Consider the following 19,094-nt stretch of genomic DNA (forward strand, 5'->3'; position numbering starts at 1 on the left):
TTTTGGTCCTGATTTTGATGCGGGAAGCCGCGTCAGACTAGGACCAAAATGAGACTGCCGCAGCTTCCGACAGTCGCGGCATCCCGCTCCGGAGTAGGCCCAAATGAATGGGCCTAGTCCAGAGGGTGCTGTCGCGAAGCGGACCATGGGGCTGAATCCACCTGAAGAAAGGGCAGCTCGCTTCTTTTTTCTTGAGCCAAAACATACCGCTCACGGTAAAAAGGAAGCTAGCGGTCTACATAGTCCTCCATTGTGATGGGGCGGATTCTGAGGTGGATTTGGCATCTCTTGCCCCGTGTGAGCGAATCCTTAGCATCATATATCACTATACTGTTAGGAGTCCTGCTCCTGACATGGCGTTCAGGCTGGTGAATCCGACGTACACGGACTAAGTTTCACAGGAGAAACTCACGTCTTGTGAATCTCGCCTCAGCCCGTAAAAATAAACGGCGTACAGATGCCATCCATAAGCGGTCAAGTTTTCACGGAGACAGATGAAAAAAAAAATTGATCTGGTTTTTAATGAATGTGAAAAAAATGACCCTAAAATAAGCAAGATTGGATAGTATGTGTGATCATCACATGTCTGCAAAGGAGGAGTGTGAATAAGCCCCAAGACACAGACTAATGACTAAGATTACCGTATTTTCTGGACTATAAGGCGCACATAAAATCCTACGATTTCCTCAGAAATCAAAAGTGCGCCTTATACTCTGGTGCGCCTTATATATGGATGGAAGCGGCGGCACGCGAGGAGTTAAGCGGCGGCCGCCGGCAAAGTCTGCGTGCCACTTCCATACATTGCAATGGGAGCGTGCTATTCGAATAGTATTCGCTCATCTCTAACTTAGCACGCTCCCATTTCAATGTATGGATGTAACTTCTCGCGTGCCGAGCGCTTCCATTCATTTCAATGGACGCGTGCCATTGAAATGAATAGAAACGGCTGGCACGCGGGGGGTTAAGCAGCCGCCGGCAAAGTCTGCGTGCCGCCGCTTTCAATCACATATAAGGCGCACCAGACAGCGCTGCGCCTTATAGTCCGGTGCGCCTTATATATGAACCTAGACAGGACTATAAGGCGCTCATGGGTAATGCGCCTTATAGTCCAGTGCGCCTTATAGTCCGCAAAATACGTATAGTAATGAGCCCCATCAACAAAACCCTATAAAGCAGTGGTCTGTATTACCAATGGCTATAACGTTATGTACATAAAATATAATATATAGATGGTTGTAATTGACGGTTTTAATTGACGTCTCAGCGTCCTGGAGTGATAGGGGGCTCATTGCTGTATATTCATAAACTTATGAAATACGCGTTTACGGGGACACAGCGGTGACATGGTGACCCATGAGACTACTGTGCTGATTCCTTACAGATTGTCCCTAGCTGACGGATTCGCCTGGTTTAGAAAACCGGATGCTCACTTGAGCAGCAGAAAAGCCGGTGTAATGGCGAGGATCAGGCAAGCGGCGCTGTGGAAGAATGACACTAAACAAAGCACATCCCGCAGCAGAAGTATTGACCGTCTCCCAATGATGTGGAGCAGACGGCCTCTAGTAACACATCTATCAAGCTGTCAAGGATCCTTACACGCCAGTAAAAAGCAGGAATGGGAGCTTACATTTTATTTAAAGCCATTAAACCCGAAGTGTTCTGCACATACTCACCGGACTGGTGTACGGGGAAGAGAGCGAAAGCGGAAAAATCTATAAAGCTACTAAAATCGCAAGGAGGTTTAATAAAGGGGTTTTTCTGCAACGTAAATTTATCCGGTCGCTGGAATCACGCCAACTTTTAGAATAAGAGTTTTGAGGCCTTTAGGTCTCCCGTCTGTAGTGAGGAGTAGCGGTGAGGACACGTGAGCTGCTCCATTCAACTGCACGCATCAACACCGTGAGAATGAATGGGGCTGTGGAGGACCCCCAGCAAGGGCATATGTATCCCCTATACTGTGTAAAGGTGAGAAACGCTCATCATGGTTGTCTAGTTCGGAAAACCCAGTCACGTACGGTATAAGGGAACTGCTAAAAATGGAAGATCTGGCAGTACATTACACCGTCATTGTTGAGAAGGTTATGCAAGATTTTCCCTGTAGGGAAAGTAAAATAGAACAATTGCTGCCGTGTTCTCCTATATTACACTTACGTGACTCTTCTAGCAGACATCTCATTTAAAGGGATCCTATCATCGGATAGCCTTTTTTTTCTGACTAACACGTAGAAATAGCCTTAAGGAAAGGCTATTCTTCTCCTACCTTTAGATGTCTTCTCAGCGCCGCTGTTCAGTAGAAATTTGTTTTTTCTTCGGTATGCAAATTAGTTATCTCGCAGCACTGGGGGCGGTCCCCAGTGCTTAAACATTACTGGGGGTGTCCCCAATGGTGAGAGAGAGATCTCCAGCGCCGCCTCTGCTTCTGGAACGCCCTCTCCCTGTGTCTTCTTCCGGCGCTGGGTTTCAATCTTCTAGGCCTTGGGCAGAGCCGACTGTGCATGCCCGGGCCACAAGAAAATGGCCACTTACACCAGCTTACTGTGTAAGTGGCCATTTTCTTGTGGCTGCTTACGCAGCTTACTGATTAAGAGGCCATTTTTCTTGTGGCTGTGGGCATGCGCAGTCGGCTCTGCCTGAGGCCTAGAAGATTGAAACCCAGCGCCGGAAGAAGACATAAGGAGAGGGCGTTCCAGAAGCAGATAGAGGCGGCGCTGGAGATCTCTCTTGCACCATTGGGGACGCCCCCAGTGATGTTTACGCGCCAGGGACCGCCCCCAGTGCTGCAAAATAACTAATTTGCATACCGAAGAAAACCTGTATTTCTACCAAACAGCGACGCGGAGAAGACATCTAAAAGGTAGGAGAAGAATAGCCTTTCTTAAAGAGGACCTTTCATGGATTTGGGCACATGCGGTGTTATATACTGCTGGAAAGCAGACAGTGCACTGAATTCAGCGCACTGTTGGCTTTCCCGATCTGTGCCCCGGGTGAAGAGCTAGTGTTACCGGTACCGTAGCTCTTCATCGTCAGAAGGGCGTTCCTGACAGTCTGTCATGAACGTCCTTCTTCCCAGCAGCGTCTATAGCGCTGTACAGTGAGAGCGGGGAGGAACGCCCCCCCCCCCAGTACTCACCAGCTTTCCAGCAGTATATAAAACTGCCTGTGCCCCAAACCACGAAAGATCCTCTTTAAGGCTATTCCTACGTGTTAGTCAGAAAACAAGGGTATCCAATGACAGGATCCCTTTAAAGGGGTTGTACAGGATTAGAAGATCATGGTATACCAGAAATAGCGCCACTCTTATTCACAGATCATGTCTGGTACTGCAAAGTGATTCTATTGAAGGAAATAGGGCTAAGCTGAAATACTACACACAACCCCTTTTAACACAAGACACTGCTACCCGCCACCATCTATACTGGCTTCATAACACTACAGCAGCATAGGCTAGGCTCCATGGACCTCATTTTGGGACATATACTCCCGAGGCATGCGACGACTGCTGTCTCACAGGACCGCCAATCCTGACATAGGACAGATCCTTCCCCTTCTTCTACATCACCTAGGCCTTGGTCTTATGAACCTTAATAAGACCAGTCCAACCCATACAAGGACTTCAGTCTGATAGCCCCGATATAGGGGCCAATGTCTATACTGGAGATTCTGACCGATGTGTTCAGACCTAGAATATGAGGGGGTTTTTTTTCTGGCTAGTATTAAGGTTTTTTGTTTTTTTTTAGTTGATTAATATTACAATTTATATTTTAAGCTCACCCTTTGGCTGCTTTTTAGGATTTCTTCAAACCAGAGAAGGTCGAGTTACTGGAATTGATGGCTGACAACCTTAAGGCTGTATTAGATGTAAAGATTATTTTTTAATGAGAACTGATCCGTGACTAATCGTACCGATCAGGGCTGGTTCCGCACCGCTCTATTCCAGACAAGACGCAAGAGGATCAATCGCTAAAGCAATTGTTCCCACAGTACCAAAAGCCCTCATCACATGGGGTGATGTTCTACTTTTTAAGCAGACAGGGTCTCCATCTTTCAGGTCCACATGCGGACCCAAAGGACGGGAGTCCGAACGCTAGTGTGAACCTAGTGTTACGTGTACGCAAGGAATCTGGAGAAACAAAAAAAAAAAAAAAAAAAGTATCGTGGCTTGCTCAATTCACAGGTATCCAATCTTAGAATCATTACTTCTAGGTAAAAATACAGCATCCCCTGGGACCCCATATGGCGGCACAGTTTCCCTTAAAAATAAGATTAAAAGTAACAAGTAAAGTGAGGCAATATACTGTTCATTCTCATTAAGTCACCACACATAAAAGCCAAAAAACACACTGCACAGACTGGCCACCAAATGTCTATGTAGACTGAGGTCAACCATAAAATACAATACACTCGCACAAGTGAACAAAAAACCGGTGAGACTACAGAGCAACCAACAAAGCACGCACAATGTAAGCGAAAAACACAGGCTGCAAAACCTGAAAAACATCTTCACGGCACAAGGAAGAGACAAAACGCAAGAAGAGCATCAAGATCTCCAAATGGACAAAAGGTTACAAAAACAGAAAGACAAATCTGGAATCCGTCCGCTCCCAATCATCTTCTCCAGAAATGTTGCAGGGTCATTTTTGTACCATATAGAGATTTTGATACTCGATATACGTAAAAAATTATCAACATGTGGCACGTAGTGGACAAACAGGCGAGAGGCCGACTTGCTGGACACCAGGAATATCTTACCCTTATATCGGGCCTCTTGTAGACCTGTTAAGATGCACAACAAAGTCAAGACAAGGTACGTACTCTGTAGTGGGCTCTTAAAATTCATAGTAGGTGTAAGAAACTTCATCTTTTATCATAGTCGGCCCTTACTGTAAAGATACTTTGCCAGCGAACTAGAATATTACATTTTGATATACTGGCATATGGTATTTCCGTTGAACTTTATCATTCCATTGCAGGGACATGCTAATAAAATTACAAAGTAAAAATAATATATACCGTGGCGTGGTTCAGCATGCTATATGGGTTTTCCCGGATAGCACGTTGACCCATTCATTCAGTTCAGGCTGCAAAATTTAGGACAGGTGCTATTCCTAACAAGTTTTGTGGATAGGAATAGGACCTGTGCCAGTGCTCGGTCAGCACACGGATGACATCTACGTGCTGCCCATGCCGTTCAATCACGGCCGGGGACTGCATACGGTCGTGTGAAACTGGCCTAAGGGGAAATGACTTGTCTATTTATAGTCCCCAAACTCTAGTCTATTACTGACCTTTTAGGGTGAAGCCAAAAATCAGGAAAGGTGTTAAAGGGATTCTACCATTAAACTACTTTTTTTTCTAATTACCACGTCGGAATAGCCTTAAGAAAGGCTATTTGTCTCCTACCTTTAGACGTGGTCTCCGCCGCGCCGTTCCGTAAAAATACCGGTTTTCACCGGTATGCAAATGAGCTCTCCACAGCAATGAGGGCGGGCCCCAGCACTGAAAGTCCGATAAGCGCATCCCCATTGCTGCCCGGGAGCTCTTTCCTGCGCCGCTTCCTTCTTTTGCAGCAACTCCGCCTCTTCTGGCTTCTCTTGCTCTTGTAGTTCTATACAGGAGCATAGAGAGGCCACCCCAAAATGGCCGCCGTCCGGCTCCTGTATTGAACTGCAAGAGCAGCTACCCAAAAATGGCCGCCGGCCATTTTTGGGTGGCCGCTCTTGCAGTTCAATACAGGAGCCGGCTGGCGGCCATTTTGGGGTAGCCACTCTTGCAGTTCAATACAGGAGCTGGCCGGCGGCCATTTTGGGGTGGCCTCTCTATGCTCCTGTATAGAACTACAAGAGCAAGAGAAGCCAGAAGAGGCGGAGTTGCTGCAGAAGAAGGAGGCGGCGCAGGAAAGAGCTCTGGGCAGAAATGGAGACGCGCTCATTGGTGTTTCAGCGCTGGGGCCCGCCCTCATTGCTGCAGAGAGCTCATTTGCATATTGGTTAAAACCGGTATTTCTGCGGAACGGTGCGGCGGAGACCACGTCTAAAGGTAGGAGACGAATAGCCTTTCTTAAGGCTATTCCGACATGTTCATTAGAAAAAAAGGTAGTTTAATGGTAGAATCCCTTTAATGGGTTGTGTAGGATTAGAAAACCAAGACTTTCTTCTGGAAATAGCACCACACTTGTTAATGGGTTATGTCTGATATTGCAGCTCCACCCCACTAAAGTGTATAGCGCTAAGGGCTCGTTCACATCTGCGCCCGGGACTCCGTTCTGCAGGTTTCAGTTTCCTGCACAAAATTGGGCAGAAGACGGAAACCTGCCGGCATCTTTCAAACTCATTCATTTGAGTGTGTTTGAAAAGTGTGCGGCCGTGAGCGCCGGTGAGCGTTTTACGCTCTCCATGGCGAAACCGTTTTTTTTTTTTTTTTTTTTTAAACCGGACACAGAGTCGGACATGCAGTACTCTGTGTCAGTTTTAAAAAAAAAACGGTTTAGCCGCGGAGAGCATAAAACACTCACCAGCGCTCACGGCCGGACTCGGCATGACAGGTTTCCGTCTTCTGCATGCAGAAGACGGAAACCTGAGAACGGAGTGCCGAACGCTGGTGTGAACCCAGTGTAACCCGTAGTACCACACACAACTTTAGGACAGGTGTGGCACTGTTTCTGGAACATGGTTTTTCTAATCCACATCAACAAATCAGGCCCCGCCCTCAGTGAACCTGCAGTGTGATTTGCATATCCATAAATAGATCATCTCTGCATCAGTTTGTGGCCACAAAGGTATATTTCTGCTTCTATTAAAGGCCCCTACAAAGCACCATTATTGGTTTGGATGGCATTTCGGACCTGCAGACCCCCTTTAGGTCAGGCACGGCTTTGGTATAGAGGCTGAAAAAGTCAAAACTCAATAGAACAGGGTAACATATCATCTTGTTTGGGCTTAGATGAACATTTCACCCACTTGCCTGAAAACATAGCATTTATCTAACGTAACACACAGATATACTACATTAGCCACTCACCCTGTAATCTCGAGAAACATTTTCGGGGGGCACGGACCCAGAGATCTGACTGGATATTGTGGCTGCTATCAGCTGCTTGCACCATTCAACATGAGATCCAGTAGGACTGCAAGAAAGAACAGACACGTCCAATAAGTTCTGACATACTAGATTTACAGGTTACTCTTCAGCAGGCGGGTGAACCAGGGCCACAGGAGAGAGGGAACCAAAATGACCTGTTGAGCTTCCAACAGTTTAGATTGAGAGAACTGTGCTGGAGTCTGCACTAATAATGCCAACAAGACAAATTAAGCTAAAAAAATGAACCTTTCATTTGCAGGAGGGAAAGGGTTAAATAGCATCAGTCACCAAGATGAAGCTTGTGGTTTGGCTGCACAGAAACAAAACAAGACCTGGGCCTATATGCTTACGATTACATAGATGTCAGCAGCATAGATGATAGCAGTCACATGAGGCTGGGACCTCCGCCACAAGTCAGCCCAGGACCCAGAAGATTGGACCGTACAGGGAGGCACCGCAGCACCGTGGAAAGGTACTTTTTTTTTTTTTCCACTGCCCCATGCCTATTTATTACATAAACAGGTTGCCAATTCTTGCCTGGACAAGCCCTTTAATGATTCATGTCCTTACGATATTCTGCTAAAAACTAAATTCGGTATGAACAGAACCTATTCTATAAAATCCTTGACCTTTCGATTAATCTCTGCTTATTATCTAATCTGTATGATACAAGACAAGATTTTCCTTGTGTGGGATTGGAAACCTCTTGCCAAACCTCCTTGGTTTGTAAGAAGCAGCTGTAACGGCGAATGGAAAAACCAGTGACATTTCACGGGAGACGCTTTAAGCCTTCAGTCTCACAATGGTGTTTGGCCGGTGAATTTTGTTGCTAAAACAAAATAGTTGGAATAGAAAGTTTCCTTGTCACAAGTGATCAGGACCGTCCTCGGAAAGAGGAGAAAGAAATAGCTCATGATCGGATCCGTCCATCTCTGACTGAGCGTGACCTTTAGGAAAGGAGGGAAGAAATGATCCTGGAAAGGGTGAAATCTAACGGTGGGATGAGGTAATGGCCACTGAAAACATAATAAGACTACGTCCTCCTTAATGTCAGAGCTCGTTTAGGTCTTATTGTTCTATTCCGGATCTACAGCTCCTATGCAGGCCTATGTGTCTCCATGTAACAGACAGCAAACAAACCACCGCAGTCACACACGTATCTGTCCCTTAGTTCTTCGTTACCAAAAAGTAGTGGACAGATAGAAGAGAAGAGGCCCGCAGCATCAGACTACAAAGGAGAAACATAGCTCAAGATGAGAGATACACAACTACCAATCCCACTGTCGGGGGCGTTCCTTATAGTTCAGCATATCATGGCTTGGTGATAAAGAACGCCCCCCTCAACAGTAGAAGTCTATGGAAGAATACTGTAATGAGGGCGTTCCTCTCAGTCCAGTGATGAGGATAGGCTGTAAGCTCACAGTTTTTCTCCATAGACTTTCTGTTATCATTAAATCTACGGGGAAGCCGCTGGCGTTTCTGTAGATATAATTGACACGCTGCGATTTCCAAAATCATGCCGATTTTGGAAATCGCAACGTGGGCATAGGACTCGTGTGAACACCATCCACTTTACAATTACTATAAAACGCCACGATTTTTCCAGCGGCATTTCTGCCTAAGGGCTCGCTCACACGGGGGGCAGTGTACCGGATTTTGACCATATTTTGACTTGGGGAGCCAAGTCAAAATATGGTCAAAACCCGCCTGCCACGATGACGCGGTCGTGGTTTCCCCCACCCCGAAGTCAGCTCAAATGAATGGGCTGACACTGGAGGCTGCGGCTGCCAGGCGGAAGCCGCGGCTCAGCGGGCAGCGGAATCCGCCTGAAGAAAGGGCAGCTCACTTCTTTTTTTTCCCGCTATCGGCCGTTGCCGTTTCCATAGACCACCATTGTAAAACGGCGGATTATGACGTGGATGCCGCTGTCAAAATCTGCCCCTTTGGCCCCCTGTGAACTAGCCCTTAGGCAAATGACAGCGTTTCTGACCCGTGGGGCCCCGGCCTAAACCTGCATCAGGAGTAGAGAGAAGTCAGTGACATCACAGCCAGCCAGAATGGCAGCAGGGTTAGTAACTTCCAGTCTCCCTTTATGGCACGCTGAAAATCTAATCATCAGGGAACCAGCATCTATGTGTACTCAGCTTATCCAGTACAGACAATGCTCCAGTAAGCTAGATTTTCTCCCTACAGAACCCCTTTAATGCAAAGTACTATTAAAGCTCAGGGCAAGAAGGGGTTAAGCTATGAACCGCCACGCCAGTGCTTTCCTGTAAAACATACAGATATACATGAAGACTAGCGCTGCAAATCAGGAATGTAGAGAAGGCACCAGGACAAGTAGTACAAACACTTAGAGCATGTTCACACTGCTTATTTCCTGCTTTGGAACCAGCATTGAATAAATACTCAGATTATCCGGGTACGAGAAATACTGCTTATTATAAGTGCTACGCATTAGACTCTATTCACATCAGTACTTTTTTTATTTTCATTGTTCTGCTCCATAATGGGATCCGAACAACGAAAATAATTGAAGCCCTGAATCAGTGTAATGATGTGCGCAGATGTCCCCTAATGGAGCGCACCGGCTATAATGGGGTCCGCTGGGAGAACAGCACTAAGTGCAGAAGATTTCTGAAATTTTGTCTGGGATTTTTACGGAAAACTCTGTCTGAGACTCTAAATGGAAACTCAGACATGTATGTGAACATAGCCTTAGAGAAAGGAGCATATATATATATATATATATATATATATATATATATATATATATGTCCCTATTGTGGGACTATTAAAGGATTATCTATATGTTGTATCATCCACAATGACAAGACAAGATCTGCAATATTTGCTAAATAAAAAAAGTTAGACAATTTTCCAATATACACGGTGTTCCACATTATTATGCAAAAAGTGTTTAGGAGTGATAAGGTAAGAATTTTTTTTGTTTGTCATTGATGGCGATGTGTGTCAGGGCTCTTTATATCACTGAGAGCAATTGCAGACGCCTGTGCTAATTAGATTGGCAGGTGTGTCCTATTTAAAGGCAAGACTACTTAAGAAGGCTGTCCCACATTATTAAGCAACCTACATTTTCTGCCAAAATGGGAAAGAAAAAGGATGTGTCGGCTGCTGAGAAGCAACAAATTGTGGAGTATTTAGGTCAAGGAATGACTACAATCAACATTGCCAAGACACTTCGTCGTGATCATCGCACAATCAAGAAGTATGTAGCGGATTCACAGCACACACGTGTGCGTGCCGAGAAGGGAAAATTGAGGACTCTTTCCAACAGACAATTACGTCAGGATAAAAGAGCAGCGGAAAAAATGCCTGGTCATAGCAGCAGACATGTTTTTAAAGCTGCTGATGCCTCCAACATCCCCCAAACAACAAGGTGCAGGGTCCTACAGAGGTTTGCAGCTGTGCGTAAGCCATCCTGTCCACCTCCTCTATCCCCTGCACACAAGCAGAAATGGCTCCAGTGGGCCAAACAATACATGAAGACTGACTTCAAAACTGTATGGTTCACCGATGAGTGCCGTGCAACGCTCGATGGTCCAGATGGATGGAGTGGAGGATGGCTGGTTGATGGAAACCCCAGGCAAATATGGCTACGGCGCCAACAAGGAGGAGGTGGAGTAATGTTTTGGGCTGGAATCATGGGGAGAGAGATTGTCGGATCCCTGAAGGGGTAAAGATGAACTCCATAATGTATGTGGCGTTTCTCAAACAGCACTTCCTACCAGGGTTCAAGAAGAAGAACCGTGCAATCCGCAGCAAGATCATTTTCATACATGATAATGCTGCAAACACATCTGCATCTCTGGCTGCTATGCGCATAACAGGGGACAAACTTATGGTGTGGCCCCCATGCTCCCCTGACCTCAACCCCATTGAGAACCTCTGGAGCATCATCAAAAGGAGTGTCTATGATGGCGGGAGGCAGGTCACATCTAAGCAACAACTCTTGGAGGGTATTCAGTCCTCATGCAAAACAATTGAAGCCGAAACCATCCAAAACCTGAGAAATCCAATGGACAAGAGAGTTCAGAAGCTCCTTATGAACAAGGGGTCCGATGTGCAAATGTAACATCACCTAGAAGAAAGTTTTGACTTGAAAACTGTTTGATTTCACTTTGTAATAACCTGCTAATGCTTAGAATTTCACAAATGACCAAATAAAAATAAAAAGGTTGAAAACTCTGCTGTGCATAATAATTTAGAACGTGTATTTTGTGTTTTTATTAAAATATACGGTTATCATAGGCAGTCTGTTCAAAAACCTTTCCATCGTATTCTAATAGTGGATGGCTGGAAAATGACAATGACTGCAATTCATACATGTAAATATGAAAAAATATGATTTGCATAATAGTTTGGAACACCGTGTACTTTCTGCATCAAGGTCTCTAGATCTCTGCTTGCTGTCATTCATTCTGGATAAAAAAAAAATCAATCCATGGTCATGTGACCTACACAGAGGTGCACGGCTCGTTACAGTAATCAGACATCAGCCTGGTAACGAGCTATGTACCTGTGCACACGACGGATGTATATCCATTGTAAGTAACCAAAGAATGACAACAAGCCGAGATCTAGAAAACGGCGAGAAAATGATACACAAAGTATATCAGAAAACCTTTAATTATACGTTTGTCTGAAACTGAAGAATCCCTTTAAGAAGGACCTTTCACCATCTCCAGTTCCTAGCAGCTAATAGGCACCACCGATTCCAATGCAGTTACACATTTTTATCAAGTCCCCGCCACTCCCAAGCAATCATTGCAGTTAGTTTTGGTGTTCAATGTGCTATGTAAGCTCTGTGACGTCAGTTGGCATTTTTTTTCTCTATCCCCCACCATTCCCGAGCAACAAGCACAGTTAGTTTTTGTATCTGATGTGCTATATAAGCTCTGTAACGTCAGAATGGCGGTGTCAGGCAGGGGGTGTGATTCAGAGCACCAATGTCAGAGTTCAAAATCACACCCTTTGCCTGCTTCTGTCTAACCCCCGCCCTCCTGACAGTACAGAGACTTAGGTAATGATTTTACGGTCTGCAAGTTGCTGAGAGTTCTATGTACGAGTCCGGCAGTGCCGCAATTCACAGCCATTATGGACATGTTCTATAAATTGCGGACCGGCCACACCACAGATAAAATATCCGGTGGTGTAAGAGGCTGCATTGAATATAATGTGTCTGAAAACTCGCAATTGCGGACTTACATTACGGCCGTGTAAGACCAGCCTAAATAGTATACCAGACACCAAAACTAACAGCACTTCTTGCTTGGGAATGGCGGGGCGCAGAAGCGTCTGTCTCACATTGAAATTAATGGGTTCTGGATTTTTTAATTATTTATTATTGATCTTACTTATACAGCGCCAACATATACCGCAGCACTTTGCAGACACTTATCACTGACTGTCCATAGTAGGGCTCACAATCTAAATACACTATCATTGGGGTGTGGGAGGAAACCGGAGCACCTGGAGGAAATCCACGCCAAGGCAGAAAGACCATACAGACTGCATGCAGATTATGTCCCAGCTCAGACGTGACAAGGCAAATGGGCAGAACACTGACTCAGTGGGTAGCACAAGGGGGAGAAACTTTGGGCAGCGTACTCAGTGCACCATATCAGTAGATGTACTAGTATATACCCAGCCCCCTGTCCAGGTGATTCTTACATTCTCCGAGTGCCTGAAGTCTTCTCCTTCTACCTCCTTGGGGACGCTGAGACTCTGGGCCACATGTCTGACCAACTCAGCGTACAAGCAACAGAACTAGAGCAGGGTCGGCCATGTGACATAAGGGTCGGAGCGTCGCCACAAAGAGAGGACGTCTGGCACCCTGACTATAGGATCACACCCACGTTTCGGGGTGTACATCAGTAAGTCTGTACACTGCCCAAAGTTATTACTTCCAACATTAACCCTTTATAGAATGTGGAGCCGACAGCTGCAGGAAGGTAAAGGGGGCTCATGAGGAGAATTCAGGGCAAGACTGCAGTTATACAATGGGGAGGCTAAAGATGTGACTGGCAGCCCCCCACCCCCCTCACATACCCAGACCTGCCCCATCTATATACAGGGGATATTCAGCTGGAGACCAGGCCCACAGCATCACAGTTAGGGGGATGTATATACTGTACTAGTGCAGTCTTCTGACGTCACTGTACAGTCAGTGACGTCATGTGAAGCAGCTGTGCGGTGCCACATAGACACACAGCAGCACTAGGACACCAGCTGGCCGCAGAGCTAGCACTCTAGTAACCCCTTAGTGCCCGCTCCCCCCCCCTCCCCCCCCTCTGTACCTGTCCAGGGTCTCCACGCTGGCCTGCCGGGAGCTGGGCAGTGACGGCGGTGCGGCGGGTCTGGGAGGTTTCCTAGCAGCAGATGCTCCAGCGGTGCCGCCTCCAGTGCTAGTCTCCAGCCCCGGCACTTTATCCATGACTCTTCCCTTCCTTCTCCACCTCCTCCCCGGATGCTCGGGATGCAGCTGAGCCGCTTATCTCGCAGGAAGGGCCGGATTGGAGGCCTCGTTTCCTGCCGGCTTCCTGCTGTGATGGAGGGAGAGGGGGGGAGTCACTCTGACGTCCCCGCTGTCAAACCTGCAAGGACCGGCATGCACCGCGGCGGCGACTACTAATAACAACCCACAATGCACCGCGCCTGTATAGAGACCGGGCAGCGCCCACAATGCACCGCGCGCAGCGGCCGCCGGCTCCGAGCTGTCATTACTAGCACAGTCCGGGGTACAGGGCGAGTCACGGGCCACTGTGGCTATAAGCCAGGCGGCTCATTTATAAGACCTTATCCACACAGCAGTGTTCTGCGTCAGTATAAGCCAAGACCAGGACAGGGTGAAAGATACAAAACTGGTGACAATGTATCCAATCTGTCTGAGCCATGTGTAGGCTGCACGGATGAGTCTAAATCAGGGCTAGGGAACCTTTGGCTCTCCAGCTGCTGTGAAACTACAACTCCCAGCATGCTCCATTCACTTCCATGGGAGTTCCCAGAACAGCAGAACAAGTATGCATGCTGGGAGTTGTAGTTTTGCAACAGCTGGAGAGCCGTACGTTCCCTACCCCTGCTCTAAATCCTAGTGGGCTAAAGGACCAGGTCCTTCTATCCACTAGCTACTAGCCGGCTCTATATAAGGATGCTATATCCCAGTGAGCAGAGGGACCAGGTCCTTTAGCCCACTAGCATTTATCTTGTTTTATATAAGAAAGCTAAATCTTATTTGGCTAAAGGACTTGTAATATATACAGAAATCTAATTTTTTTTATTTAAATATAAAAATGGTTTATTTTGATGTTCTTGGTCCATTTTTTTTATGCCTTATCTGATCACTTTCTATTCCATGGGGCTTTCATCAGCAGTTTGATGCTGTAGTGACGCTCGCAGAAACTGTTTTCATTGTTTTGGTCCTATGACGTAAGTCACATGACTTGATCGCAGCTCAGTCCCACTCAAATAAATGAGCTGAGCTGTGAAAGCACGTGAACGCAGATCCGCTGTGGACTTCTGACAATCTGTATTTGCCAACTAGAGATAGTTTTCAGACTAAATCCTAGTGGGCTAAGGGACCTGGTCCTTCTACTCAAATCTAGCTATATCTAGGGGGCTGAGGGATCTGGTCCTTTAGCCCACTAGGATTTAGACTGCTCTATTTAAGAATCCTATGGGGGCTGAAGGAGCAGGTGCCTTTACCCATTAGAGATAGCTAGTTTTGAGCAGAAGGATCAGGTCCCTCTGCCCTCTTGGATTTGAGCAGAACTCCCTCTAATATACATCAGTATGACACAGTAAGTTTAGTTCAGATGAGGTGCGGTCAGTCAGGCTAATGTGAATGTCACATGGACGGACATAACATAAGTCTGGTTAGTTGTGTCTCATAGTAATACTTGTAATCTCTCCCGGGAATGTCTGGAGACTGTATAATCTTTTGGATACCCCGCAGACATGCCGATCCCCTTATTGTGTTGCCTTTTGGACTCATCCTTGGGGGTAGTTGATTTTAACTTTTTGTGGCTAGTTGATAAACCTTGTTCTAGTGCTCAGAAGATGCAGGTCCTTTAACCAACTAGGATCCTTTAGGTTGAGGCCCAATGTTGTGGAAACATAACTTTTCTTTTTTTGGTTGTGTTTCTTTTGAGCCAAGGCCAGGAGTGGATGGAACAGAAGGAGCAGTATAAGAACTACCTATATATTTCACATTCCTTCTGTAGCTACTCTTGGCTTTTGCTCAGAAAACCGCAGCAAAATCTGCAACAAAAAAAGCTAAATTTCTGTAAGGTGGGACCTCAACCTTAAAATAAACACATAATAAAATCCAATGCATCCACATATAAGCAGGACTGTCTGTCCAGTTGAAGAGTTCCATTAAATAAATAATGCAACTCTATTCAGTGCCAAATCGAAGGATCAATAAGTAACAGTTGTGCAAGCTAATGCGTGTAAACAATGTGGCTAATTCACAAACTGAACGTCATATACCATAAAAAACAGTTAGATCTCAAATGGATGTATAAATACTGGGACTCAAGTACAGAATACAGCAAGTGTTCTGGGTGAAATACTCCAAAGATACAACAAATGGTCTGGATTGGTTCCACCAGAGATACTGGTGTCACGTCCAACATTTAACTACTATGTGGAAGACTAGCAGATTACTACTCGTCAATAAAAAGGGGTCTGGTTTAGAAGTCCATTTCTAATCAAATAGGCTGCTGTAGGGCAATAATAGCCCAAAATTCTTAGATCTTACCTTAACTCACGTCGGACTGGATGCTTCTCCAGCCAACGGAGGCTAGTTCTATAAATATCATTGGTGGCAGTGAGTGTCCATGCTGCTACAGCAACCTTGGGTCCCAACAAGTCTCCAGGGTCCGCCATCTTCACTTGGTAATCAGGTCCTGTCTCGATTGGTGATCTGCCACACGCGGACAGTCACCATATGCTGCATATATTAGTGTCTATCAGGCGATCCCATGAGCTAGTCCCATTAGGCTAGGATTAGAGATGAGCGAATAGTATTCCACAAATAGTTTCAAATATTTCCGCTTCCATAGGAATGCATGTAAGCGGCTGAACACCAAGGGGTTAAGCACCGGCCGCTAACACGCATTCCTATGGAGTGAGGTATTCCAATCTGCTATCAACACTAGCTAAGATCGTAAGTTGGAAAATGAAGAAAACTTCGAAGCAGTCCTTCATTTTAGATTCCTCTCCACTTTTTGGCTTGTGCTTTCCATATATACATTTTTAGTATTGGTGCACTCTTAGAGAGCATTCACACGATGTTACGCTCCACTCATTCTGAACGTAAAATGTGTTCAGAATGAGTGCTTAAAGGGATTCTACCATTAAAACACATTTTTTTCTAGTTAACACGTCGGAATAGCCTTTAAAAAGGCTATTCGTCTCCTACCTGTGGAAGTGCTTTCCGCCGCGCCGTTCGTTCAAAATACCGGTTTGTACCGGTATGCTAATTAGTTCTCTCGCAGCGATGGGGGCGTCCCCATTGCAGCTCGAAAACCGACCGCAGCGCCGCCTCTATGGTCTTCTTTATCCTCCCCTTGCTTATTCAGCGTCTGTCGGACGCCTGCGCAGTACGCTCTGTTCGGCGAAGATTGCCGAACGTACTGCGCAAGCGCAAAATTGCGGTCCCAGCCATAGTGCGGGCACCGCAATTTCGCGCATGCGCAGTACGTTCGGCAATTTTCGCCGAACAGAGCGTACTGCGCAGGCGTCCGACAGATGCTGAATAAGCAAGGGGAGGATACAGAAGACCATAGAGGCGGCGCTGCAGTCGGTTTTCGAGCTGCAATGGGGACGCCCCCATCGCTGCGAGAGAACTAATTAGCATACCGGTACAAACCGGTATTTTGAACGAACGGCGCGGCGGAAAGCACTTCCACAGGTAGGAGACGAATAGCCTTTTTAAAGGCTATTCCGACGTGTTAACTAGAAAAAAATGTGTTTTAGTGGTAGGATCCCTTTAACAAGCAGCTCCCATTGATTTCACTGAGTAGCGCGCGTATGCCGGCACCCATTCAAATCAATGGGAGCAGCTTGTTACGCACTTATTCTGAACGAATTTTACGTTCAGAATGAGCGAAGCGTAACATCGTGTGAGGGCTCCCTTAAAGAGGCTATCCGGGCAAAAAAATATATTTTAACATAAGCCGGGGAGGTGAAAAAAAGTCATACTCACCTGTCACCGGTTCTCTGGTGTCCTTCCAGTGCAGTCTGGTCCTGCTGCTCCGGCATCTTCTTGAAGTGAAGCTGTAACATCCAAGGTCCCTTCTGTGGAATCAGTGGCATCAGAAAGTGACATCATCACGTGTCCTTTGCTAAGTCTGCTGACTGGCCTCAGTGGTCACATGCCACGGAGACTTTTGCTGGGAAAACAATGGACTGGCAGGAGCGGACCGCGCAGGGAGGCACCAGCCCACCGGGAAAAGGTGAGTTTGATCATTTGTGCACAATCAGGCTTCCATTATGATTAATAGCAATTATTTAGGTCCTGCCCCTTTTCAAACCAAGCCTTTTTTTAAAGGGATCCTATCACTCAGACATGATTATTTCTAAGTACCATGTCGGAATAGCCTTAAGAAAGGCTATACGTCTCCTACCTTTCGTCGTCTTCTCCGCGCCGCCGTTCGCCTACAATCCCGGTTCTTGTTGGTATTCTAATGAGCTCTCTGGGGGCGTCCCCAATGCTGCGAGAGAACTCTCTTCAGCGCTGCCTCTTCTTCAGCAGCGTCACCTTCAGCCTCTTCTTCCGGCGGTGGCTTGTAACTTCTAAGGCCTCGGGCAGAGCAGACTGCGCATGCCCACAGGCCACAAGAAAATGGCCGCTTCCAATACTGTGCAAGCGGTCATTTTCTCGTGGCCTGTGGGCATGCGCAGTCTGCTCTGTCCAAGGCCCGAGGCCTTAGAAGTTACCGCTGGAAGAAGAGGCTGAAGGTGACACTGCTGAAGAAGAGGAGGCGGCGCTGGAGAGAGTTCTCTCGCAGCATTGGGGACGCCCCAGTGCTGTCTGAGCGCTGGAGCTCTCCCCCAGTGCTGCGAGAGAACTCATTAGCATACCGGGATTGTAGGCAAACGGCGGCGCAGAGAAGACGACTAAAGGTAGGAGGTGAATAGCCTTTCTTAAGGCTATTCCGACGTGCTACTTAGAAAAAAAATCATGTCTGAGTGATAGGATCCCTTTAAAGTAGGAGTATGTGTGTCTGAACTGGAACTGCTGTTATTATACTCTGGGGTCTCATAGCAAACATTAAAAATTGGTTGTTTTTATTTTCCATCCATCTCAAAAAGAGTTAATAAAATTTATTCCATACTATATAAGTATCCCAAAAAGGCGTCATTGAGAAATATAACTTATCATGCAAAATACAAGCCCTCAACTTTGTCAAGAAAAAAGGCCACAACTGTATGCCTTAAGGGTTTAATAGTAAGTGTTCTACGTCTTAATCCCTTCCTGACTTCCCCCATCCAAGGTCACTCAGATGTTCACAAGAACTGCCACTGTTGTCCTTCAGCAGGCCAATCCTTCATGTTTCAGTGTGAAAAAAGAAAAAGGCGTTCGTTGCGAAAACAGGGTTTGTTTTTTTTTCTAATGTAGCCAAAAATCTGCGCAGAATTGTCTACTTTATGTGAACTGGGTGGCACAAATCCCATCATATCAGCTAAAACTAATAGCAGTAGAGAGGGGGAGGGGGGGGGAACAACATACCAGGTGCACTCATTGTAAGTCTACTGCACCCAAATAGATCACAACACCCAACTGCATTAATGTATCATATAAAACATGGTCATAGTCCTCCGAATGAGGGATTCATTGCAATACCTGATTAAACGGAGGGGGGCCCAAGTAGAGGACTCCCTCTGTGCCTGTCATAGGATACGGGTAACAAACAATTACACCACACACATATACTGAGCTTACTATATACATATTTATTTCAGTTTAAAGAAATCAAATGAAGCCATAC

The 19,094-nt window shown here is 46.2% G+C and overlaps 1 protein-coding gene across 9 annotated transcripts in view; it reads right to left on the reverse strand.

The window, feature by feature from the left end:
- MTMR1 (myotubularin related protein 1) overlaps positions 1-13,682 on the reverse strand; it is a 56,036-nt gene extending 42,354 nt beyond the window's left edge. For 6 of the 9 annotated variants that reach the window (XM_075260659.1, XM_075260655.1, XM_075260654.1 and 3 more), the window contains exons 1-3: positions 13,398-13,682; positions 7,018-7,123; positions 4,750-4,773 (exon numbers count right to left, since the gene is read on the reverse strand). In XM_075260659.1, the coding sequence (XP_075116760.1) occupies positions 4,750-4,773; positions 7,018-7,123; positions 13,398-13,534 (267 nt within the window). In that variant the 5' untranslated portion in view covers positions 13,535-13,682. The remainder of the gene's footprint in view (positions 1-4,749; positions 4,774-7,017; positions 7,124-13,397) is intronic. The other 3 variants (XM_075260661.1, XM_075260657.1, XM_075260656.1) reach the window with 1 other exon arrangement.
- Between the last annotated feature and the right edge of the window lie 5,412 nt (positions 13,683-19,094).

Source organism: Leptodactylus fuscus, chromosome 11 (assembly GCF_031893055.1).
Source record: "Leptodactylus fuscus isolate aLepFus1 chromosome 11, aLepFus1.hap2, whole genome shotgun sequence".
NCBI lineage: Eukaryota > Metazoa > Chordata > Amphibia > Anura > Leptodactylidae > Leptodactylus > Leptodactylus fuscus.